At 38.2% G+C, this 26,963-nt stretch overlaps 1 protein-coding gene across 3 annotated transcripts; it reads left to right on the forward strand.

Annotated features, from left to right (window-relative positions):
* Positions 1 to 810: 810 nt before the first annotated feature.
* Positions 811 to 26,380, forward strand: Steap2 (STEAP2 metalloreductase). 3 transcript variants are annotated; one of them, XM_048339970.1, is made up of 5 exons: positions 811 to 999; positions 13,359 to 13,883; positions 15,837 to 16,364; positions 19,276 to 19,440; positions 21,672 to 26,380. In XM_048339970.1, the coding sequence occupies exons 2-5, from the start codon at positions 13,392 to 13,394 to the stop codon at positions 21,957 to 21,959; spliced, it is 1,473 nt and encodes a 490-aa protein (XP_048195927.1). In that variant the 5' UTR covers positions 811 to 999; positions 13,359 to 13,391; the 3' UTR covers positions 21,960 to 26,380. The 3 variants fall into 3 exon arrangements, with proteins under 3 accessions (XP_048195927.1, XP_048195928.1, XP_048195929.1); XM_048339971.1 differs by having other exon boundaries at positions 811 to 950; XM_048339972.1 differs by lacking the exon at positions 811 to 999 and adding an exon at positions 1,026 to 1,260.
* Positions 26,381 to 26,963: the final 583 nt, after the last annotated feature.

Below are 26,963 nucleotides of genomic sequence, written 5' to 3' on the forward strand. Positions count from 1 at the left end.
ATGGCAGTCCGGGAGGGAGGCAGCTTTCTCAGGGACGCTGGTCTCCCATGCCTGGCTGCCTTAACCTCCTTTTCCTCCCACACCGCGGCTCGCGCAGCCCCCGCGGCGTGAAGGTCAGAGTCCACGGACAGGCGGAGGTGAGGAGCCTCCTGCCCCCCGGGACTTTGAAAACATGGTTCATGAAAGGGCACCTCTGAGCCTTTTATTCCAAGGACCAAAGATAACAGAGTACGCAAGGAAAATGTTTAAAGCGCCTTTTATTATTATTATTATTATTATTATTATTTTGAGTAAGGCGGGGGGAGGGCTGTGGAGTAATGAGAGCACCATCCTGGCAACCCCCCCCTAAAGCAGTAGAGTGGAAAAGGGGGGCTTGATTACCCTAGTGCTGACCCCCCCCCCCCCACCGCCCCAAAGAATCTCCAGATCACCGCGGGAGCTTCCTTCGGGGAGCTTGCCAGCGCAAGGCAGATTCTCAGCTGAGCCCCACACCTGAAGGGAGCCTCAAGGCACCCCAAGAACTCTGATCCTGCTCCCCCAGGGTGCCCTCAGTCCCCCACCCTCAGCCTCTTGAACGCAGTGGCGCGCGCCTCGCCAGCTAGCGGGTTCGCTCACGCGCTGTCTCTCCGCGGTGTCCTCTCTCCGCGACCCGCACCCCCGGGTGCGCAGCCCCTAGCGGCGTGGCGGGGACACCGCCAGCCCAGCCTCCCCGCCTCCCTCCTCCCCCGCCCACCTCTCCCTCTCTCCCTCCCTCCCCCACGCGCTACGCGATCCAGCTCCGGGAGGCGGGGAAGCCGCCGGAGTGCAACGGCCGGCCACGACAGCCACCCCGCAGCCGCCAGCTGGAGGTGCCATCCGTAGGCCCTGGAGCCCGGCCCGGCCCTTGGGAAAGTCGGCGCCGCAGCCCGTAAGCTGCCAGGCTCCCCGTGGCCGGCACGGAGCGCGCGGAGGTGAGCGGGTTGGGGAAGGACCTGAGAGGAGCTGGTGAAGGTAGCCGAGGTGAGGGTCCAGATGCAGTCCGCACCATCCATCCTCCCCCGGATTCCGCGCCTCCCCAGCCACCTGAGCTGGCGGGGTGCCTGATCTCCGGGTGGAGAGTAGGAGGGGTGCAAAAGGGTGTCTTTCACCGATTCCGCCCCCCTGTGCGCCTCTGGGTCTTCCTGGAGCTCCTGAGAAGTCCAGAGGTTGGGCCCAGCAGAAAGGAGGCCAGGGAAGACCTTGCCCCACGTAGGATGTCCGCGACAGGCAGAGGACAGCCAGGTAACTTTCACCCCGCTGATGGGCTGTCTGCCTGCCACTTTGGGTTGATGCAGTGCTGCACTGAGGACAGGTTAAGTATTCCCAGAGGCGTTTTGTTTATAACCCAATAATAATTGGTGTGCTTCGGCTATTTTGTGATAGGAAGTAATTGACCTCTTCTTTGAGTGTCCTAAATTGTCTTTGAGCTCTGTATTCAGCGTCAGCCGAAACTTGTTGAAAATTGTGCCCTAAAAAGCTTGCTCTTAAAATAGAGCAGAGAGTTGTGGGGGTTTTTTAATCCAGAGATTTCAATTTCTGATCCCCCCCCCCCCCACCCTGTGGAAGAAGATTGATGTCCGTTTCTATTCCTCTGGCAGATAGTTTTTTAGATGGAAAAACTTATTCCAGGCCGTGGTAAATGGCTAATCACTTAGGAGAAATAAAATTCCTACTCCTGCCTCAACTTTTTGCCCTTCTGACCTGGATTGTAGTTGGGTTAACAGCCCTATGGCTTGGAGCCTTTTTAGTTGTCTTCAAACCATTTCCCCACCCCGATCCCCTTTATTCTTTCTTTATTCTGTTGGTCTCTGTTTCCTTTTTTCCTGTCTCAAACCACAATTCATTCTCGTTCACTCTCTCCTCACCCTCCCAAAGGTTAAAGAAAAGAGCAAGTCCACAGGCCACTGGCTGCCCTGGGGAAGACTACAAACTGCAGCTAGCCAGTCTGTTAGAGGTGGGGAATGAGATAATACCAGTAATGATAAATTCAGCTAAATTGCATAAGATTGGATTGTGGAGGCTTTAGACCCAAGTCACATTTTATTATAGTAATACCATGGAAAATGTACTTGAGATAAATAAGCATTATTGAATTTCAATACTGAAAAAAATACTGCACATAAAAAATTAAGGCAATATATGGATAGGTATACAGATATTCCACCTGTGGGTGTGATAAAAAGATTCATTTTCTCCCTGCTTAGCTGGTAACCATGGTACTGAGGTAACTTGGACATTGACCTAAGGAAAACATTGACAATCCCTTTGGGCCTACATATCTTGGTCTGCAATAAGTGAGATCTGGGATAGAGACCCATTACATCTTTTTTGACCCTGATATTTTTGATGCAATCAGTAACAAAGAATATGTATTGCATGCTTGATTACTTGTGCCAGACATTATGGAGACTGTAACAGACAAGAAAACCATAGGTCTGCCCTCAAGGAGCTTATTATTAGACTGTAGGGGAAGAAAGCAGTTACATCAAATAATTACAAAGGAAATAAATAAAAGGTGAAAGGAAAGGAGGGTAGGCCAAGTGGAGTGGATGATTCTAATAAGGCACAGGTCAGTATACACCAAGTTCCCAAGGTGGAAAAGTGACTGGTCTTTTCTGCTTCTAGGAAAGGACACTGGGTAAACAATAGGAAGTAAGTGTCCTGCAGAATGAGGGCAGCTAATTTGGGTCTTTGAGGTTATGACTCAGAAGGGGCTGTGGCTGTAAGCAGAGCAAGAAGCCATTGCTATTAGGGAGTGGAGAGACTTTTCATGATTTGCATTTTAAGACAACCTTAGCTCTTAAGTGAAGAATTCTTTGGAAAAGGACAAAGGAAAGGATAGGCATACCCCTGTGAAGATATTTGCAAACTAGGTTTGTGCTATGCCTATAATCCCAGTTTCTTAGAAGGATGAGGCAGGAGGACAACTGAGCCATGAATCCTAGGAAATATAGTGAGACCCACCTCAAAAAATAATAGAAAAGGATTGCTTGGGGCTGGGGATATGGCCTAGTGGCAAGAGTGCTTGGCTTGTATACATGAAGCCCTGGGTTCAATTTCCCAGCACCACATATACAGAAAACAGCCAGAATTGGAGCTGTGGCTCAAGAGGCAGAGTGCAAAAAGAAGCCAGGGACAGTGCCCAGGTCCTGAGTCCAAGCTCCAGGATTGGAAAAAAAAAAAAAAGAAAGAAAGAAAGAAAGGATTGCTGAGTTCAGGTAAGAAATGATTGGCACCTGGGCTAGGTTGCATCAACCTAGAAAGGTTAAGAAATAGTTGAGGATCAATATTTATGTCAAGGGTGAGGGAAATCAAGGACTAGTAGGGGTAGGAACCTTTGTAATGCAAGAAGGACCATTTGCTATGAGATGTCAACTGATATTTATGTTTCTGTTGCTACATAAAAAGTTCCTCGATTTACTGAATTCAGTCTTCGCATGAAGTTCTTGGCAGGGCCTTATACAGTCACATGTCAGATGTTCCCCAACTCTGGAAAAACAACAACCCCCAGATTTCTGACTTGAGCAGCTGGTGGACAATGGTACATTGAGATGAGGAAATGCTGAATGAATGGAAGAAGGTCTTAGGGTGAAAGAGTTTGTTTTGAACCTACTAAATTTGAGATGTCACTGAGAAAGGGCTTTACTATCATTCCTTGGGAGAAAAAAGTCTTCAGGATAGAAGTTGACAGACTGGGCTTTAATGGGTGAAACTGGCAATTGTGAATTTAAGATGAAACCAATGGGCTTATTTTTCTGGATTTTTTTCATGAATGATCTTCTAAACTTGGGTGTGGGAAGACAATGGGTGACTGGATTCTTTGAGGACTAAAGTACTTGCCAGAGGATATAATGAAAAGTAATGGTGATTAATGTTTTTTTTTTCTTTTAAGAGGAATTCTGCATTTTTTTGTCTTTTCTTTTTTGATACTAGGGATCAAACACAGGACATTGCACTTGCTAGGCAAGCACTTTGCCACTGAGCCTCATCCCAGCCAGTGGTGAATCTTTTGAAGGGAATGACTGTGAAATCTAGGTTAAGTTTAAAGAGAAACAGAAGCAGGTTGCTGGGGAGTGACAAGGAATATGAAGTACAAAGATCAGATTAAGTTTCTAATTAAAACTAAGATTATTGGAAGGCTAGCAAATAGTGCTTGGAGATACCAGGAAGTAAATGACGAGGCAGAGTAGAGAGAGAAACATTGCTTTGATGAGCTGAGGAAACAAGAGGCCCTTAGGTTGAATGATCCATTCCCTATCTGATGAAGTCTGGGAGAGGGATGACAGTTATTATTGGGGTACAAAGAATGACTATATATACTAGGGGACAGAGTCTCTAGTGATAGGAATAAGTTTACAATCAGTAGATGACAACAGTGAGATTGGGAAAAAGGTTATGAGATGTGAGGAGCCTCAGAAGAATTGGGTGTTTATTGGAGAAACAAAGAAGAAAGGTTCCAATGTGGGCTTACCTTACCTCATGACCCCGGAGAGTTACGACTTCTTGATAATCTAGCCAAATCACCATGCTGTATCATCAAACATGTGAGAACAGCTCTTTTAGAGATACTATTATCTAATAATTACTAGGTACTTCTAGGAAAGTAATATACATATATTTATATATTATATAGAGGGATAGTAAAACATATTAGACTCTTTTTCAGAATTAGCCAACATCTACCATTCAGTTAAAGGAATGTCAAGGAGTCCTTCTAAACAAAAACAAAACCATTAAAAGTTTGTGGAGATGAGTGTAATTGAATTATCTTACCTTGATAATAAGCTCTAAAATATTAAATGGATACAGCAAGTCAAACACCTATTAAAAATCAGTGTGACCTTGATATTTCAAGAAGCCTGTGTTACTTAAACCATTTTAGATTGAGCTCTTGTACTTGAAGTTCAAATGTAAGATAGTGGCATACACATATCAAGTAGCTATAAGACTTAAAACTAAAAGGAGAGAAGTACAACTTGTTTGTTTGTTTTTTTCATTTAACGAAGGAAAATAAGATTCCAAGAAAGAGGATCAAAATGAGTGCCACCTCAGTGCCACACACACACCAAAAAAAAAAAAAAAAAAAGACTTTGTCATAGTTTGACAGGTAATCTAGATTGCTGTGGATACCATCAAAAGAGAAGACTAGGATTCTGTTAGTCAAAGTGTGGCTCACAGACCAGCACAATAGGCATCATGTAGAAGCTTGTGGGAAATGCGGAATTCAAAGTCACCACACTTACACAAACTGTGAATGTACATTTTAACAAGAATTACCAGGACTCATATTTGCTTTGAAGTTTTCTATTCTTGTTTGAGTCAGTCTAGTTGCAAACTGTGGTCTGCTCAGGAGAGGACCTGTAATGTCTGCAGACGTGAGGAAGAGCCTCTTGTAGGAGAGGCAGAAAAGAGGCTGTCCTCAGAACATTTTGAATTTTGTATATTATATAACAACAGGAACAAAGTGTGCTGTGGGGTGAGATGACAAACCATTTAAGGAATTGCATTCCCCTTCCCAGAAAGTGAAGAGAGGAAATTGCAAAATAGCAAGTGAACCGTGGGATACTGCTTGGGCCTAGAAAGGAGACAGCACTGCATCCATCATCTTCAGTGTTCTGGGTTCAAGAGCAACTGTATGCTCTCGCTAGCATTATTTTCATTATATACAACCATGTAAAACAAATGGACATAAGTGAGAATCTAAAACTCACACCTTCTCTCTCTAAATGACAAAATCATTTTTAGGTTGAATACTTGATGTTTCAGTAAAGTTGCTGTCTACCTTGGATGTGTGTTCATCACATCTAACAATCTTTTGAAATATTCCAACACCAATGCTGTATTTCCCAACTTACTTAGAGAGAGAGAGAAAGGGAGAGAGGGAGAGGGAGGAAAAGTGACAGTGTTGAGACTGTTGTGAAAAGAAACTGTACTAAGCCTTTCCACCCACCATAATGGGACCTCCCTTACCACCACAGCATCAAGCCAAGGCAGCTAAACGCTGGCTATGCGCACTAACCACTAGGATTTTCAGAAAATGGATGGAAATAGGGTTGGTTTGTTTTTTAAAGAGGAGATTATCCTCAGTAAAGTTTAAAAAAATGAGTAATAAGCTGTTGATCAAAACACTATACATTTACTGAAAGTTATTAATTTGTATTATATTTTCAAAATGGGTAAATTTTATGTGTAAATTATACCTCAGTGAAATGTTTAAGTTACTGTGAATGCTTCAGCATTCAAAATTTCATCACGTTTATAAGATCATCAGGAAGTCCTTTTCTGTGTCATTGAGCATCCAATGAATGTCAAGTGGATAGTTCTCAGTAAGAGGTTTGGTGAGAGATTGTGATTGATGGGTGGATGGATGGATCATGGTGTTAGACTGATTCCTAAACTGATGTCTATCACTAGAGATACTCAAAGCTGGTCTGGGAATGTGGTTTAGTGGCAGAGTGCTTGCCTAACATGCACGAAGCCCTGGGTTCGGTACCTCAGCACCACATACACAGAAAAGGCTGGGAGTGGCGCTGTGGCTCAAGTGGTAGAGTGCTACCCTTGAGCAAAAAGAAGCCAGGGACAGTGCTCAGGCCCTGAATCCAAATCCCAGGACTGGCAAAAAAAAAAAAGACACTCAAAGCTGACAGCGCTCTATGGTTCTGGGTTCCATTTGTGTGTGTGTGTGTGTGTGTGTGTGCGTGCGTGTGTGTGTGTGTGTGTAAACACATGCACAGGCCAGTATGTGCCAGTACTTGAATTTAGTGCCTCATGCCCTTGGTTGGGCTTGCTTGATAATGGCTGATGGTTTATCATTTAATCCACAACTTCCATCTAGCATTTATGCTTATTCATTGGAGATGGAGCCCCACAGACTTTTCTTCCCTGGATGGCTTTGAAGTCAGCCTCCTGAGTAGCTAGGATTTGCAAGTGTGAGATACTGGCACCCAGCTATTAGTGCCATTTGTAACCACAGATGTGTTGCTTGTTACAATGGTAAGGCATTGAAATTAGGAAATTGGCTTTCAGGAAAGCTATCATGCTGAAATGTGTATTTATAAGTGAACTACTACAACAGTGAAAATCCTGCATCTTCTTAGTAATAATAGGGATCTTCCTCTCAAAGTATTGTACATGTAAGGGTTATCAGATGGGGGAAGTTATTTTAGCTAGCTGTGACGTGTTATGACCCACTGCATTTTAGATATAACATACAATCATGCTAACTTGGGTTACATGAACCCAAGTATGCAAAGGACACAAGCTTCTGCTTGAGATAGCAGGTTACTTGTGTGTCTTGAGTGAATGTATACAATATTCTCCTCATCTCTATTAATCAAAGAACACAGACGAGAAAGCCTTGGGGAGATGTTTTAATTTATTGGATGGAATGTGAAATTGTGTTAATTGATGTCTTTGGGGGAAAATATTAATTTCGAAGTAACCTAGATTTAAAGTTTTTTATTGAAGATCTTTCTGACATGAATTGGATCACTTCCTGTCCTTGTAATTGCAATGTGGTGAACATAAAATTTTGTTTTGGTGATTTAGAACCTAGAAATATGATGGATTCACACCCATATAAAGCTACATATTGAGTACATATAAATCTAAGAAATGCCTTAGAAAATACTTATTTTGAATTTGTTTTATTAAAATGCTAATTATTCAAGAATCCTGGAAAGTTTGAATTAGTCAAGTGTAACTGTAATGTTAATATTGTTTCTGAAAGTTCTTTAGTTGGTCTCATAAAATATGAGCACATGACACTCAGACCCATGCCTTATGTATTAATTCATTTGCAATAGTTTATAAATAGAATTTCAATGAGTAAACCTATGTAGTTTTAATAAAAATTACCATTTCACTAATAATGTGCGGAAAATGATTTTCAAATTACTCGCTGAAGGAAGTAATTTAACACTCTGATTAAAATATTTAATTTATATATTTAAAATCTTATTTTAATGTTCACACAAACAGCAAATGGAGACTAAACTATTGGGGTTGTTCTGAAATTTTTACAAGCATTATAATTACTTCTAGGGCTACATGAGACACAATTGCTGAGCTCCACCTCCAGGGTTTCTTTCTGAAGGATGCAGGGAAAGGACCTGGGAACCACATTTCTAGCCAGTTCCCAGGTGGTACTCATCTTGCTAGTTGAGGGACCTCAGGGATAAACACTGCCTTAGGAAGTTGCTTTCCTATTTCAAGCAGAATTAATTGTAGCTTTGCTTTCTGAGAAGCAAAGCCCAGGAAACCAAACAAAACCACACTTTTCCCCTACTGAAACCACTAAACAGCTGGGCTTACTTGTTTATTCAACTCCCAAAAGAATTAGGGGTTATCTTACTGCAACCCGAAGGATGTAATAATAAAATCTCACCATCTAGTTATGGAAAACTTGGCTGGGATGTTTAATATTTCATGTCTAGAAAGTGTCCCCACCCTCGGGATTATTAAGCAGATACCTCAGTTGCAGGGGTTATTAGTTTCCAGGGTCTTCACTCTCACTCTAAGGAAAAGTTTTCTTGCCAACACGTGAAGCACCGCTTTCACATAGAGGGCCATCCAATATCTATGGAAACAGTGGCCCTTGGAACTGTTCGTTGCCTTTATAGACTAGTTAAGTAAAATGTAAGGAAAGGAACTACGTAGTTGTCATCTCATTTGATTTCTAAAAGTAGGAAAGGCATATCTCCAAAGTCAGAAAGACTCAAAGATAGTTCTCCAAGTTGGATAATTTCATCGAAAACTCCCTACTCTGGCCATGTATTTTTAAATTGCTCCTCAGGGAACAATGCCCTAGATTGTTCAAAGCATGTCTGTGGAATGCTAGACCTACTTGTAGGCCTTTCTTGTTTTAAGTTCATATGCATTCAATAGTGCTCTATGGAAATTCTGTATGAATTAGACATTAGTTTAGAAATAGGAGTTTACACACAAACACACTTATCCAAGAGGAAAAGAGAGAAAGAAGAAGAGGAGGAGGGAGAGAAAAAGGGAGGAGAAGGGGAGAGAGACAGAGAGAGAGAGACCGAGAGGGAGAAAGGGAGAGAGAGAGAATATGAATATGACTTGAAGGAAAGGAAGAAACACCATGCAATATTCTGATTTTCTAGAGCATACAATCTAGTTCTCTTTTAAAATATTTTATTGTTAGTATAAAAGTATGTACAGAGGGGTTACAGTTTCATGTCAGGTTATGAGCACATTTCTTTTTGGATGTTGTCATCCTTTCCTTCGCTCCCTCTCAGTTTTTCCCTCCTGTCCCCACCTACAAGTGTATAGTTCATTTTCAGCAGTGTCTGATGAGTACCACTGAATCTAATTTCCATTATATGTTGAATTTTTTTTGTCAGTCCTACGGCTTGAACTCAGGGCCTGGGTGCTGTCCCTGAGCTCTTTTGCTCAAGGCTAGGACTCTACCACTGTGAGCCATAGCTCCAGTTCTGATAAGTGGTCTTATTTGTTATATACATATATATATGCTCTTTTTTTTAAAACTACAGGTACACTTCTTACTTTGCCTAATCAATTAGAGCGTAAGTTTTTTTAATATAAACACCACGTCTTCTCTTGCCCTTTATCTCTGATGAACAAAGCACACAATGACAATAAAAATGTATACTAGCAACAGCAGAGTAGATACACCTTGAGATTATGCTTGCTTCATTCCTTGTCAATGGAAATGTACTAATGTTTTTCATATATTTTTTCTTAAATTATTAGTCTTGAATTATTAAATATGTCTTGTGTGTGAGTGTGTGTGTGTGTGTGTGTGTATGTGTGCCAGTCTTGGGGCTTGAACTCAGGCCTGGGCACTATATTTGGGCTTTTTTGCTCAAGGCAGGCACTCTACTACTTGAGACATAGCTCCACTTTCAGCTTTTTGATAATTAGGCCAGGAAAGTCCTTGAGGCACTCTGCTAAGCTACCAAAAGTCTGGAAGTGGAACTGTGGCTCAAGTAGTAGAGCACTAGCCTTGAGCAAAAGAAGCTCAAGGACAGACATTAGGCCCTGGGACTGGCATGCACAAAATAATTATACAACAACCAATCATTGTTTTGAAGCATTAATAAATTCAAAGAATTTGCATTAATCCAAAAAAATTAATTATTCCAATCATGTTTTATCTGTTTTGTAGCTAAAATTCCCAAGCATACAAGCTTTGGTTGTATCTAAAACTAGCTCAAACCGAGATTTATAGTTTAGCTACTTAAAGTTAGTATTATCTTTGCCAAGTAAGGTTACAGATGACATTTGCAGAAGCTAAGCCATTTTAAGGCTTCCCATGTAATTTTGGCACTATAGTCAGAGGATGTTTGTAGGTTTTCGCTACCAGTAGCACTGTCTCAGGTGTTCTTTGAGTCTTTGTTGCCTTACTTTTAAGGTAGTTATATATTCTACAGCCATTTGAGAATTGAATTGGAATATTATTCTGAAAACTCTCTATTTACTATAAATAGCACAGAAGCCTATAATCAATGCCTTCAGTAATAATCCACCTCTTTGATCCACTAAAGATTTATCTCTCTTTCCCTTCCTCCATCCTTCTATCTCTCTTGCTTTATCCTCTTCCCTCTCTCCATTTCCTCCCTCTCTTTCTCTTTGTCTTCTCTTTCTCTGGTGCATTTACATTCTTTGACACTCTCATGAAAGATTCTCATTTATTAGTGCAATTTCTATTCTAGCCACACACCTATTATTAAAGGGTACAGTTAGAACTTGTCATTAGGAATACCATATGAAGAAGGCCCAAACATGTTACACCAGAGTCACATATATAACATGTACAATATATGTGGTTTAATTGGGGGCCCAAAGGTGATGTTATTAGCTTCTAATGTATTTTTACCTGTTCACATTCTGATTTAAAGGAGTTTGAACATGCTTTGTAAAATAAATAGACATCTGGTAGGTATTTGTTTTGTTTTTAGTTTGTTAAAACCTTATCATCATGATCAGATTTCTGAACTCAAATATCTTAAGAAATGCTATTATATATATGACATATGTATATTATACATACACACATATATGTGTATGCATGTGTGTGTATATATATAAAACACACATATTTTTTTTTAATTTAGGATTGAGACTTTGTATGTGAATATGGTAACCTCCTTGCAGGTATAGGTAATATATGTGAGTAAAGGTGAATAAATTGTCATTTCATCCTTAATTTTTGAATGAAATAAATAATGATTTCATAACTTCTGGTTCCTTTAATTACTCCCAATGCCCCAATTTGCTAATGGTATCTCCAGGAAGATGTCGACAACTTTGTGCTACCTCAGTTCCTCTGATAGCTCCCTTTCCAATCTTCTCGATGCATGGGACATCTCTGATGGAAGGCAGATAATTACCACTCTTAATATACTGAAAAGTGTGAAATGAAATTTGCAACAGATAAGTAAAACAACAACAGTGAGTTTTCTCCTTTCCTAAGATCTAAGTTAGACATTAAGACCACTAGGTATTTCTGAGAAGCCAACAAGACGGCCAAAGGAGGAAGAACATACTAATATGAGGATAATTGTAACTTTCACCTTGCCCCACCATGTTCCCCATAGCCCCACCCCCCAAAAAGCCCCTTTTTTCTCCCTGACATCCACTCAATGACACATGCCTTAGGGAGACTGCCAGGTCTCCCACTTTCTCTCTTTTGGCTTGGGCCAAATTAATGCCTTTTTTTTTTTTTTTTGGCCAGTCCTGGGGCTTGGACTCTGGGCCTGAGCACTGTCCCTGGCTTCTTTTTGCTCAAGGCTAGCACTCTGCCACTTGAGCTACAGCACCACTTCTGGCCATTTTCTGTATATGTGGTGCTGGGGAATCGAACCCAGGGCCTCATGTATATGAGGCAGGCACTCTTGCCACTAGGCCATATCCCCAGCCCAAATTAATGCCTTTTTGAGCGTCTTGAATTCCTCATCTGCTCATTGAGCATGGCAATAGCACCTACTTCATAGAGTAGTTGTGTGGATTTTGCTACTGGATGTGGCACATAGAAATGAGCTTGAGGTAGTATAGGCTGAATTAAGTATCAGGTAACATCACTGAGAGTATTATCTTTATAAAGCTTAACTTGCTGATGAATTTGCAGTCCTTGGATGTGATGTATTTCTAGGATCAAGGTTGGAATCCAGTCACTTCAAATTTCAGTTTAAAACTGAACGAAATGTTTTCTTAGATATTATGCATGCAATAGCCATTCAATTCTCTCAAGAAGTGATTCGCCTCAGCTGTTAGCATGAAAGTCACTGTACCATGGGGATAGAATGATATATTACTTTTTATCCGAACCAACAGTGACACTGATTCGTGCCCATCTGATTTGCATTCTTGAGCAAGTTCATATACATATGAATATCTGAGATGTTAGTCACTTAAATAAAAAATAGCCTGACTGTTTTCCAGGAAGAATAACTGTATTATAGTCTTTGTAACCAACAAATTAAAGAGGAAAACAAGATTTTGTAAGCATTGTGTAAGTGAAAACCATGAACATATTACTAAACCCCTTTCTACAGAGAAGCTACCTTTCTTAACGATAAATTATAGGAAATAGGTCAATGATAGACAGCAATGATATTTAATCAATCATCTGTTTTATTTTGATGCTTATCTCCTTAAAATAATATTTAAGTGCCAGGTATTTTTTTTCTTTTAATTGGATATTTTACTATACTCTCATTTAATGAAAAGGTTACTGGCCACTCAAATGAACAGGATGTTTTATAAACTTCATCTCAAATGACTCCAGACAATTTTGGTTTACATGGTTGGTTGTTTGCTTTATGGTTTTCCTGATTCCTTGTGAACTGTCATTTAATACCAAGGCCCTTTTCTTTGCCTCTAATGGTATTTCTGCTCTGCTGTCTTTTTTTACTGAGTTGCTGGGTATCGTGCCTGTAAGAACTGTGGGAGATTTTGCTTTGTTTTGTTTTAAGTTCTGTGTGAAAACAGTCTCTTTTGTGCCCCACTGCTTTGCTACATAAAGGAGGGTCTGCAAACCACCAGCATTGGCATCAACTTTGTAGAAACACAGAACACAGGGCCTCCCTTTCCACTCACTCTGTCCACATCTATATTTTAACAAGATTTCCAGGTGATTTGTGAGCACATGAAGCCCCACTTTAGCAGGTCTCCTTGTGACAATTAACTTTTCTATTTAGATATTTTCTCTAGACTACAAATTGTGCCTGGCTGGTTTTCATATTGTATTGCATGTTACAATCTTCCACCTGTAGAGAAGTAAGACATTCACAGTACCTAGAAATGTTTTAGGGTCTGCTAAAAGGCAATTGCTGACCATCTTATTTTCTCACTTGTAGGACATTCCTGGTGATTTGGGGAGAGCCTTTATCATGGAATCGATCTCTATGATGGGAAGCCCTAAAAGTTTGAGTGAAATGTTTTTGCCTAATGGTATAAATGGAATCAAAGATGCAAGGAAAGTAACCGTGGGTGTAATTGGAAGTGGAGACTTTGCCAAGTCTCTGACCATTCGGCTTATTAGATGTGGCTATCATGTGGTCATAGGCAGTAGAAATCCCAAGTTTGCCTCTGATTTTTTTCCTCATGTGGTAGATGTCACCCATCATGAAGATGCTCTGACAAAAACAAATATAATATTTGTTGCTATACACAGAGAACATTACACCTCCCTGTGGGATCTGAGACACCTGCTTGTGGGGAAAATCCTGATTGATGTAAGCAATAACATGAGGATAAACCAATACCCAGAATCCAATGCTGAATACCTGGCTTCACTATTCCCAGATTCCTTGATTGTCAAAGGATTTAATGTAATCTCAGCTTGGGCACTTCAACTAGGACCTAAGGATGCTAGCCGCCAAGTAAGTACTTTTAATATTTGCATTTGGTAGTTGATCAAATATTGGACATTTACAAACCAAATTCTGACACTTGCCAATGATTATTTCAAAACTGTGTATGATTATATGAAGATAATGTCTTCACCTTGTAAGAGTATGTTTTCATTCCCCAACTGACATGGAAAGCAGATTAATTAACAAGGAGTTTTCCGTCATAACTAATTAAAGAAAAGGCAAGAAAAATGCAGTGTCACATTGCGTTAACTCTCTTGTCTTCCTCAAAAACAAAAAAGTGACTGGGTGTGTCTCACACCTGAAATCTCAGCTACTTAGTAAAGATTAGTAAGCTCATAGTTAAAAAACAACCCAGGCACAAAGTTACCAATACTCTATCTCAATAAATATGCTAATCACAGAAGCACACTCTACCTACAATCCCAGCTAATGCATAAGTAGGAGGTTCATGGTGCAAAGGCAGGCCAAGCAAAAACATGAGACCCTGTTTGAAAAAACAAAACCAAAAAGATTACAAGTTCTATGGGCGTGGTTCAAGGGGTAGAACACTTGCCTAACAAATACAAGATCATAACTTCAAACCTCAGTACAACCAAATAAAAAACACAAAACTAATAGGCCTTTTGTGTAGGTACCTCTTTTGCCTCCTTTCCTCCCTTCTTACCTCTCTTATTCTTTCTCTTCCTTTCCTCTAGCTATGGGTAACACAATAATTCATCTCTGAATAAAATACTATTTAATATCATTCTTAAGAAAAATGTTTTAGAAGAACCTTTTTAAAATTTTACATATACTAAAATAACCACATAATGAACTGAACACCTGGGGGGGGAGGGAAAGGGGGGGAGGGGGGGCATGAGGGACAAGGCAACAAACAGTACAAGAAATGTATCCAATGCCCAACGTATGATACTGTAACCTCTCTGTACGTCAGTTTGATAATAAAAATTTGAGAAAAAAAATAACCACATAATATAAAACAGCAGTTTGTTGAAGCAAAAATTTTCATTCATTTGTGGCAAATGGAAGCAGACTGGATTTGGAGAGCAGAGAGGAAGCAATACTGGGGTTTGAATTCACTACCTCATGTTTCTAGGCAGGTGCTCTACCATTTGAGCCCTTTTTGCATTAGTTACTTTTTTTTAGTAGAGCCTAATTTTTGGTGGGGGGGGGGGAGGGCTGAGCTAGCTTAGGCTATGACTCTCTTACTTATGACTCCCATATAGTAACAATAACATAAGTGAACCAAAATGCTCAGCTTTTAATGTTGAGGTAGGAGACTCACTAACTTTTTGCCCAGGCTGGCCTCAACCCACAATCTTCCTAATCCTTACATAGCTGGGATTGTTATAGGTAAGCAGTCACTGCCTCCAGCCTTCACACTGGATTTCTTAGAAATGCTTTTAGCATACAAGTCTGTGGACAGTGATTTTACTTCAGCTTGAGAATGAAGCAAATGGCAAGTCCTGTCAATGTTTCTGAAGTGAGAACTTCTAGAAGTAAGCAGATAATATGGTTCCCCTTAAAAGTCTTTATGTGCTTATGCATTAAGATTAAACAGTGATAAAATAATTGTATCATTTTTTTTTTTTGGCCAGTCCTGGGGCTTGGACTCTGGGCCTGAGCACTGTCCCTGGCTTCTTTTTGCTCAAGGCTAGCACTCTGCCACTTGAGCCACAGTGCCACTTCTGGCCATTTTCTGTATATGTGGTGCTGGGGAATCGAACCCAGGGCCTCATGTATATGAGGCAGGCACTCTTGCCAGTAGGCCATATCCCCAGCCCAATTGTATCATTTTTTTAAAGGACAGATTTATAAGTTAATGCTTTATCTCTTTAATCACTTTCATCCATTCAAGGCCATTACAACGGGTAAACTGTAGTTTAAGTGAGAAAAGTGATCATTGCCAAGCTTCTAAACAACAATAGTAACAAGGAGCCTTCTTTGTTTTTCCTGCAGGTATATATATGTAGCAACAACACCCAAGCTCGTCAACAGGTTATTGAACTTGCTCGCCAACTGAATTTCATCCCCGTTGATTTGGGATCACTGTCAGCAGCTAGGGAGATTGAAAATTTGCCCCTGCGACTATTTACTCTCTGGAGAGGGCCAGTGGTGGTAGCCATCAGCTTGGCGACGTTTTTCTTTCTTTATTCCTTTGTCAGAGATGTGATACATCCATATGCAAGGAACCAGCAGAGTGATTTCTACAAGATTCCTATTGAGATTGTGAATAAAACTTTGCCTGTTGTTGCCATTACTCTGCTGTCCCTGGTGTACCTAGCAGGTCTCTTAGCAGCTGCCTATCAGCTGTATTATGGCACCAAGTATCGAAGATTCCCGCCTTGGTTGGAGACCTGGTTACAGTGCAGGAAACAGCTGGGATTACTGAGCTTTTTCTTCGCTGTTGTCCATGTTGCCTACAGCCTCTGCTTACCCATGAGAAGGTCAGAAAGATACTTGTTTCTCAACATGGCTTATCAGCAGGTACTGGATGTGCTTGTTAATTCTGCCTCTAGTAAAATGCTTTATTCATATGAGTTGTAAAATATGAAGTGTAAACAGTATAAGAATCTCTCAAAATGGAATATTACTTTGGTATAATTAGGGAAGGAAAGAGTTATCATTTAAACACTCTTTTTGTGTATGAATGTGACTAATTCAAAATTATTTAAGGTAAAAGCAGTGACCATCCCCTTCTTTGCAGAATACAAGTAGAGAAGTTAAGAATTGCTTGGGGATCCTTCCTTTGTAAAACTGTATAATTATGAATTTTCACCATTGATAATACCATTAATGTTATAATAACATTAATTATTTTGATGGGGGTTTTTTTAGTCTGCCATGGTGCACAAAATGTTCATGAAGTTCTCAGTTAAACACACACAAAATTAGAACCAGTGCAAATATGAAACAAAGTGGCCAGCTCTGCTGGCTACATAGCTGGGTCTACACTGCTTCTGTCTGATGCAATGAAAAAGGAAAAACTGCTACTTAAAATTCTCATGATAAAAGAGGAGAAGATACTGGTTTCTCTAGTAAAGCTTTTCTAGCACCTGTCTCTCCAAGAGAATCCCACAGAGAGCTCATGGAAGGGCTTGGTGATGAGATAGACGTTGATCTCATTAATTCCCATAATACAGATGGAAAGCACTGGGCTTTACTGTAATGTTTGATGTAGCATTTCTCAGTGAAAGCCAAGGACATTGCATCAAAACAAAAGTGTAAGCACCTTTGTATACAAGAAGCTTAAGTATAGTGGAAGCATGTATCATCTAAGTAAGGTTCAACAACAAAAACCAAAGTAAATGTTATAAAGTCAATAGATTGATGTCCTTTAAGTCATTTGCTCTCTGAAAACACTACTACTCTTAACTGAATAGTAAGGTTTGGGGGAGGAAAGAGTTGGATTCAGGGCTGGGGATATAGCCTAGTGGCAAGAGTGCTCTGCCTCGGATACACGAGGCCCTAGGTTCGATTCCCCAGCACCACATATACAGAAAACGGCCAGAAGCGGCGCTGTGGCTCAAGTGGCAGAGTGCTAGCCTTGAGCGGGAAGAAGCCAGGGACAGTGCTCAGGCCCTGAGTCCAAGGCCCAGGACTGGCCAAAAAAAAAAAAAAAAAAAAAGAGTTGGATTCAGGGCTTTGTACTTGTTAGGCTGGTGCTCTACCATTTGAGCCACAGTTTTAGCCCTTTTTGCTTTAATATTTCTTTTTAGATAGGGCCTTGTATTTTTTTCTCCAGGGCTAGTTTCAGACTGTGATCCTCCTATCTGTGACTCTCCATACGCAATAGCTGAAACACACACCACTGACATCTAGTGAGATGGAGTCTTGCTAACATTTTGTTTGGGTTAGGCTCACTCTGTAGTCCTGATCTCTCTGCCTCTTGAGTAACCAGGATGCTCATCTCCTCTCATGGCCTCTGAATACTTTAGGTTTTGATATATGTGTATATTCATCTTCCTCACCTCCTTCCAATATGATTACAGTGGACACATTCAATCCTGCCACATGCACCCAGCACAGCTACAGTACTCTCAGAGCTTCTTGGCATTCTATTATTTTTTCTTTTCAAAAGTACTTACTTCTATATAACATGCTTTGTGTTTTCCTCATTATATTTACTGTTGTCTTCCCACTCTACTGGATTGTATGAGGTCTCTGTGGTGTTCATGGATACATGGCCAATGTCTAAGACTGTGGTTAGATATAGCAGACACTCAAGAAACATATTTGTGGAATGAGGAAATGAATTAGGAGGAAAGCCGGTCCAGTTGTAGTGTCTAGGCATATCAGAGTTTCTGTTATCCTGTACTGTGGTGTGGATAGCAAACAAGAAGAAGGCCAGAACGATTTCTTCAGCAGTGGAGCTCTTTGGCTCTTTCAAGATATTGCCATTATTGCTTCAGGAAACAAATGGCTAAGAGGTAGCCTTGGAAAAAGTGTATGTGTTGCCAACTAAAACTAGGCAAAGTTATCATGATGCTAAGTATCAATGTGTTTTCCATGGAGAGTTACTTACCCCAAAACTTCAACTGAAAGAATTCAGCTCTTGACTTAGGCTCTAATACACTGTGAGTAAATAAACAATTCTAAAAGTATGCTCTATTCAGATAATCACAGATTCATTAAGTCTGACTTGACTATACACATATTATAAATGTGAGAAAAAGATGCTTCAAAGTATACTACATACAGAATGAAGCAACTGGAGTTTGTAAGGCTTTATCCATGGAGTTTTTACCTCAGGAAATCCCAGCTTCCTATGGAAGAGAGAAAAGGGAGTGATAAATCAACACAAACATAGTATACAGGTAGGAAAGAAAGAAAGGGTATAGAAATGCCCTGCCTGAAAGAAAAAAAAAAAAGAAATGCCCTGCCTGTAACATTAGGTAAACTAAGAGCACAATGTACCTAAACTGTTTGACCAATAAACTAACCTGCAAAAGTCCCTCAGAACTAAATCTACCAAACCTCCTTTTCTCTTGTCCAGGAAACCAGCTTTGGACTCCAGAAATCCCAACTCCTTACATTTCCTCTTCTTGCATACACAGAAGAGAAAGTCTTTCTCAAATAAATAAACAAATAAATATATATATATAAAAAATCTTAAATAGTTGTACAAAGGAGTTGACACTTACCAGAGTATGAATACAGTACACAAATACAGTGCATCTGGATCAATGTTACCCAGAAGGAGAAAGTCTTAGTCCTGATCTTATTTAACATTTCTTTCCCTTTGCCTTATACTTGGAACAATACCAAACTAACCTGCTTTCCATATGGTTTGATAAAGTGAACTTAAATATGTTCATATGTGACCCAGTTGTTCTTATTGACTGGGTCAGTAAATAGGCAACCAAATAAAAGCAATTCACATTTGTTTTCTTGTTAGGTTCATGCAAATATTGAAAACGCTTGGAATGAGGAAGAGGTCTGGAGAATTGAAATGTATATCTCCTTTGGCATAATGAGCCTTGGCTTACTTTCCCTTCTGGCAGTCACTTCCATACCTTCAGTAAGCAATGCTTTAAACTGGAGAGAATTCAGTTTTATTCAGGTAGGTGGGGTTTTGTTTGTTAAGGGATTACACAGCTTAGAATTTAATTGTTAAGTATGGCTGAATTTTAAATATGCTCCTTCCTTATAAAAACAGTGTCTTTGAGGCCATAGTTATACATTTTGCTCAAACAACAAGTTTCTACAAATCAGCTTAGGCCAGTTAAGTCTGTTTCATATGAGAAAGACTAGTACTCATTGTCAAAAAAGACTTGGATAGCACTGTCTACAATATTATGTATAAAGGTTATTTAAAAAAATGAAACTAAGACAGGAGTAATCCTATATCAAATTTAATACTAAAATCAATTTATCATTAGCCAAATAAATATGTTATTTTCTATGTTTTGAGTCATCTAGATAATTCCAGAGTAGGAAAACTTTATTAATTTAAGTGGAGAGAACATAATATTCTTAATACATGTGTTACATGCAATAAGGTAACTGATTATTGTAGCCATCTTTGTAAGTCTTGTTAGTATATGTATTTAATGTATCAGCCATAAATTAATGTGTAAAAGTACCTATAAAGGGATCTTAAAATAGCATCATGTTTAAAATGTTACACCTTTGCCAGGTACCGGTGGCTCATGTCATGCCTGTGATACTAGCTACATAGGAAGCTGAGATCTGAGGATGGCAGTTCAAAGCCAGCCTGGGCAGAAAAGTCCCTGTGAGACTTTCATCTCCATTTAACCACTCAAAATCTGGAAGTGGTGCTGTGGCTCAAGTGGTAGAGTGCTAGCCTGGAGCACAGAGGCTCAGGGACAGCACCCAGGCCCTCAGTTCGAGCCCCACAAAAAAATGTTACATACTCACTTTCTCCAGTGTCTCCAGTGTCTACAAAATGAATCTGCATACTTTCAAAATTCGTAATGCAAATTCAGACTTTACCTGTTTGATCACAAAATCTGTTGTCTCCAAGTGATTTATAGGATGAATCAAACCATGAAATTTCATGTGATTTTATACCAAGTTTTATTTTTTACCTATCTTGGAATTTTTAAAAAGTAATATTAAAATCTCATTCTAATTAAGGGCATACCCTGTCTAGATCCATTTTTTTTTCCTTAAGAAAAAAAGAAGGGGAACACTTTCAAAACTGCTAGCTTAATCACATCTGAAAAGAAGCTGCAGGTCTTCTGATAACAGGTAGTAAAGAGATGCATATTGTCATTATAGATTTAGATGAGTAGCAGCAAACATTATGCCTACTGGAGACTTGATATTTTGCTAGTGAAGTAGACGTTATATCATTATAATGATGTAATATTTTCTGTAACATCAATCATTTCTCAAGTAAGCAGTCTTCAACATAATAATTTAGGAAACTGAAAAATGCTGACCTAAAACGTAAGGTACAAAGTTAAGTACTCTTAATAATCTCTGTGTGGTCAATGTGTATATATTTGAATTGCTACTTCTACATTAATATTATAGTTTTTTTGAAATTTTCCTCTTAGTAGTATATGCATATATGCATGTATGTGTGTGTTATTTACATATACTCATGAGAATGATCACCTGTATTTAACATACCATATGTATGTACATCTATATGTGTGCATATATACTCAAACACATAAGGTCTTTTGTATACATAACTGGTAGGACTGTAAATAATCTTTATGAAGAAGAGCTTAGCAATGTATATAAACATCCATAAGGAAAAGCTTTATGTTTGCATCAAGAATCCCACTAATAGAAATCAGTTCCAAGAAAATAAATCAAAATATAGAAAAGGCCTAAAGTGACATTATTTACTGTGAACATCTTCTTGTCATTTTACAGTGACATGAAAATGTTTTTCTATTTAATTTTTGAAGGAGTACAGATTGAGGATGTTGTGCTATGATAATTCCATAGATAACTAGAGTGTGCCTTGTGAAATCATCTTCCTGATGACATAAGTAAAATAATCAGACTATTAAACATATGCCCTTATTAGTATATATATGTACCTTATACATATGTGTGTATATATATATACCAATATGCCCTTGTTAGTATAAAATAAGGAGCACAAATAAATAATGTCAATATATGTCTATAGGAAATAGATGAAAATATGTTAAGTCGCTTAATTCAGCAGAGGATAAAGAGCAGCTCAATTAACTTTAGACAAAGTAGATTCATCAAAATGTAAACCTTGTATATATGTAGGTTGATTTATGAGATTGAATAATTTGTTTCTTTTTATGTTTCTCTTTTTCCTTTCTCCTCTGCCCCCAGTCTACACTTGGCTATGTAGCCTTACTCATAAGTACGTTCCATGTTTTGATTTATGGGTGGAAGCGAGCTTTTGAAGAAGAGTACTACAGGTTTTATACACCGCCCAACTTTGTCCTTGCTCTTGTTTTGCCCTCCATTGTAATTGTGGGTAAGATCATTTTACTGCTTCCATGCATCAACCGAAAGCTTAAAAGAATTAAAAAGGGCTGGGAAAAGAGCCAATTTCTAGAAGAAGGTATTGGGGGAACACTTCCTCAACTTTCCCCAGAGAAGGTGACAGTAATGTGATGATAAATGGTGCTCACTGTTGCCATAACATGAAGTTCTACTCATGCCATTGTTCAAATGCTGTGCTCTGTGTTCAGCTGTAAGTGTGTTGTGTTTGAAACATGTCAAATGAGATAGCAATGGACATAATGATCGTATTTTCAAGTTAATTTTTATAGATTTCATACTTGGCCAACAAAAATTTTTGCAGCCAATGTATTGTTGAAATTTAGGTATTTATTTTTTGTTTTGCATAATTGTAATAGTATTGTGATTTTAACTGTATTTCATAATCAGGCAAACATATTTATAGTAAATAATATAGATGCAAGGCCAGGCATGGTGGTGTACACCTGTAATCCCAGCTACTTAGAAGGCAGAGAAAGGAGGATCTGAAGATGGAGTTCAACCCATGCAGTTAGGGAGACCCTATCTCCAAAACGCATGTAAACTAAAGGGCTGGGACATGGCTCAAGTGGTAGAGTGCTTAGATGTAATATAATCTTAAAGATACTTTACAAGCCAGAATTAGGATCTTTTAATGTAGCTCAATGGATATACCCATATCCTGTAACTTAAGATTTTAAATATTACCCAGCTTAAGAAATAGAAATATACCATCAGACCTCATTAAGGACATATAACATTAGCATCTTAGTAAGGATTCATGGGAAGATTACTATACTTCTCAGAAGATAAGAATAAAGGAAGCCATTAATTATACAAAGCCATGTGATTGTGTGACCAAACACAATTTTTTAAAAACATGAAATTATATTTACAATTCATTGTAAACATAAAATACATAGTGATAATGCATCACTCATGGTAGAGTTTGTTCTTTATATGTTGCAGAGCAGTTTTACCGTATAATTCATATGTCAGTTAAGGAAAGAATTCAGTAATATTTTGCTTCCAAAGCTGATGTCCAATATAGTATAGTACCAATCTTGTGATTTGTACAGGTTGTCTTAGTTGTGAAGTTTACATATGAATAATATTCATCAGCTGATCATTAAATTGATCCTTAGCCAATAACCACCATACATGGTGTGGGTGGGAGGCAGAACATGGTTCTAAACACTTTACCTATATTATCTATTCTATATTAGCTATTCAAAGTCACACCATGACTAAGTGCAGGTTGAGCCCAGGTAGTCATCATCCAGAAACTGAAGCTTTAACAACTAGACTGTTTAACCCTGTTCCATCTCCATACATTACATTCATTAGGCCTGCCTAGATGCTTGCTCTTTTGTACAAAGGATTCATTTGGAGTGGGTTATGTGCATCCAACCATGTAGGGAAGTATCCCAATCCATAAATTTATTGCTTCTGGTAGGGAAGTCCTTACTTAGCTGCACAGGTCTGACATAGAGATCTATAGAAGTCTATAGGTTTCTGTATGCAAGGGGGAGGCCTCAAGCAGAAAGGACCATAGCAATGTTAATGAGCTGCTCAGGACCTGAAGACACTTTATAGGTCTCCATAGAAGCAGTTATCTCCTTTTTTCTTCCTAAGAAACCCCTCTGCCACTACAACCATTCATTAGAGAGCAATTCATAATAAGCTTGAAGGATATTAAAATAAGTGGTCAATTATGAATCTGACAGAAACATATAATCATACCGATTATTCATAAAAGTTCTCAGTGCTGAAATTCTGCATGTAAATTGCATTCCATTCAAGTCTTGGGATGCCCTACATTTTTCATTTTTCATTTTTGGTCTTTCCTTATTAAAACAGAAGGTTGCAAACAAGATACAATTATATGCATTCCTGTTCCTAAAATTATATCATTTCTTAAACTACCCATTAACTTGAATCCCAGGGAAAGGACCTGATTTAGAGGCATCTACCTTTCCCATTCAATAGTTCCTACTTAACTACCATTACATTGAGGATATAGAAATCACTCATGATTCCCTGAAGTTTTCTTCTTGGTGAATTTTAATGTCTTGCACTTACTAGTTGAGCTACCCATTTTCTTAATATTGATTACATTTCTCCCCTTTTTATTAAGACTTAGTTATTCACAGGCATTTGGTAAATATACTGGTATTAGGAACTAGTGAAAATAACATGTCAGTACTTTCTTGTTCCTTTTATTCTTAAGATTATGCTTTAACCATTTAATACTAAAATACAATGAAGTAGTTCTAAAATTTAAATGACTAGTAAGGTATACTGTTCTACGTAGATATTAAGTAGCCAATTATTTATAAAATTATCACTATTATAGATAAATTGGGCATTTGAAAATATGAAAAAGCAGTGTATAAAAGTTGCAAGTGTTATTTTAAATGGCAATGTTTCCTTTGCATTGCTGCAAAAAAGTGGAATCCATATGAAGCTTCAGAATAAAATGCATTCATTGTAATCCTAAATGTTTAAACAATTTTCTAAAATGTTAAATCCACTGACTTTTATTTGCCTTACTGTTTCTGTGATTATTTTTTTCATTGTTTTTCATAATCACTTTTAAATCATTTTTTCTGGCCTCAAAAGGAGAACTGAACTTTGCTATTACAAGATGTGAGAATTGTTTCCCAGGAAGTGCCCCTGAGAAAATTATGAGAATGTAAGCAATAAACCCAGTCTTGATCCTATGCAAAGAATACCAAATAATTTTTCCTATGAGAAAAATAACCATGATCTGTATTATGCTTATCTAGATTTTGTGTACAGATTTCATATGTATCCTCTATTAAAAGTATTTTAAATCACATTTAAATATTACTATATTCATACTAACATTTATTTTTTAAAACATACTTGGAAGTTTAGCAAAGGTTATCTACATATGATATTTTTGTTTAATTTTTGAAGTATTTAAAAGTCTGAGTAAATTATATTTACAGATAGTTCTCAGAGATAATTATTTTGTGCCACATATAAAGTAGCTAATGAGCTCCATTGTTAAACTGATTATAAACATAAAATTAGCATAACTTTGAGTTGGTAATGAATTTTACTTTTAAAATTAGTTTGATAATACTGAATTGAGGTATTCATAGTCACATTGCAGTTAAATATTTCTGGTAAAGTACTTCAATAATAATTTCCATGTTATGTTAATTTTTTATGTAATATGATAAAATATTAATTCTTTTTAATTGCCTTTTGCTATTAAACTATTTCATAATAAAATACAGTTTTCTCCAGAAAAGACATTATTTATGAAATATATTTATGAATGTTATATTTTCTGTAAAATACTATAAATGTAGTTCATAAGTATATGAGCACATTTAGCTGCATCAGACTATAATGTCCTCATTTTTTATGACTCACAGAAATGTTATATGTAGTATATATACCTTAATCCAGTGGTAAAGTTATATTTATGATGTGTTGTAAGGAAAACCAGATATTCAGCTCTCGATTGTTTTTAAGTCAGTAAAAGGGAGAATTCTTCCATACATTTAGAATAACTCTAAATGAAACTGCAATGATTTTAACAGAAACAATCTGTTCTTGCTTTTAAACATTAAATTCTACTTTTTTGAGTACAGGATAATTATAATGTACTTAATTTTCAGAGATTCTATCCATATGATAGTGGGAAAGGGTTCCTGCTTAGCTTAACATACAGGCTGAGATTTTTTTTTTTTAACTTTACATGGATTTCCACCAGGCATTCATCAAAACTTAAGACAGTTGTATGGATTCCTCCTGGGCCAAATTATGGTACTTCCAAATTGCCAACTTGAGGAATATATTCTCTTAGAGATCCTCTTTGAAGGTTTTGTATAGTTTTGCACGTCTTTATGAACGGGGACTGGAAGCTGTCTCCCAATGTCTGTTTCCCTGCTCAGTAAAAGCTTCAGTGGGTCTTTATCCCCATCTGGCAGCCAAGTATACAGATGACTGAGAGCTGGCCAGTGAGAGGAAGTCTGCAAGAACAGCAACATGTGTTCCTCTTCCTCCCTCCATTTTGCTATTGACAGTGTACGTCTATGACAACAGTCCCCAAAGGGCCCAAGCCACAGCCTAAGGAAGGCAGATTAAGGGACCATTATTAACTACTTCCATTGTATTTTTTCCTCCATGTATGTCATTCAGGTATGAGTTTCTGTGTTATGTGAAGTCCAGAATAATCTTTTCTGGCATTTAGTCCTTTGTCATAATACCACTTAACACTGTTGAATAAGATAGATGGCAATAAATCTTAATTTTAAAATGAGCTTCTAACGGATAATATGCAATTTTCATTACAATTGACTTTCTGTTGTTAATTACAATCTTTCTCTTTTGATTTTTTTCATTTTCTATTTTGTACCTGCTTGGAAAAATATTGTTTTCTCTGTGAATGTGTGATTCACATTTGCTAAAACTTTGTGTATTCCCTAGCATTGTTACCAAAATACATGCCATGTTTTTATACCATTCTCATAGACCTGCCTTATAAAGATCCAAATAAAAAATTCTATTTAGTGTTTTAACTTCTTTTTTGAAATGTATACAATTGATTCTTGCTTTTACTTAATAAAAATTCCTGTATTTAGTGAAATAATTCTAGTTCTTTTTAGAAGTATCCACTTGATAAAAGCAATCCAAATGATAGTTTTGTTTGGAAGGGCTAATTTGTTGTGGTTATTGTTGTTGTTATTTACCAAACTAATTATTTAGAAAAACCTCCATTTAATGAGGTGATGTTCTTACAATTATTTCACTTTATTAAACATTTTTCAATTAGGATGCCCCTAAGATTCAAGCTTCTCTGTAAACTTCCTGGTGGCGTGAATATTGTACTAACTCCTCCAGAGTCTAGTACAGTATGTTCTGCCATAGATATTAAAGAGATATTATAATGAACCAGGACTCATTTTCACAAAAAAATAGTGTGATTTATCTCTTTGTATCCATGAAGCTATGCCTGTTTCCTCCTGCTTCATTCCCACACCACTCCCCTCTCTTGTCTCCCCTTCTTGCCTTGCCTCCTGTGCAGTGGCCTACAATGACCTAGTTCTGTTAGAGAAGTCACACCAGTGCCACCAACACTGCTCCCTGCTTTCTGTTGAG

Source organism: Perognathus longimembris, chromosome 2 (genome assembly GCF_023159225.1).
Source record: "Perognathus longimembris pacificus isolate PPM17 chromosome 2, ASM2315922v1, whole genome shotgun sequence".
NCBI classification, from domain to species: Eukaryota; Metazoa; Chordata; class Mammalia; order Rodentia; family Heteromyidae; genus Perognathus; species Perognathus longimembris.

Coding starts and splice junctions, on each gene's coding strand:
- Steap2 (XM_048339970.1), top strand. CDS start 13,392: ATGGAATCGATCTCTATGATGGGAAGCCCTAAAAGTTTGAGTGAAATG. Junction 13,884..15,836: donor CTAAGGATGCTAGCCGCCAA/GTAAGTACTTTT, acceptor TTTTTCCTGCAG/GTATATATATGTAGCAACAA. Junction 16,365..19,275: donor TCAACATGGCTTATCAGCAG/GTACTGGATGTG, acceptor TTTTCTTGTTAG/GTTCATGCAAATATTGAAAA.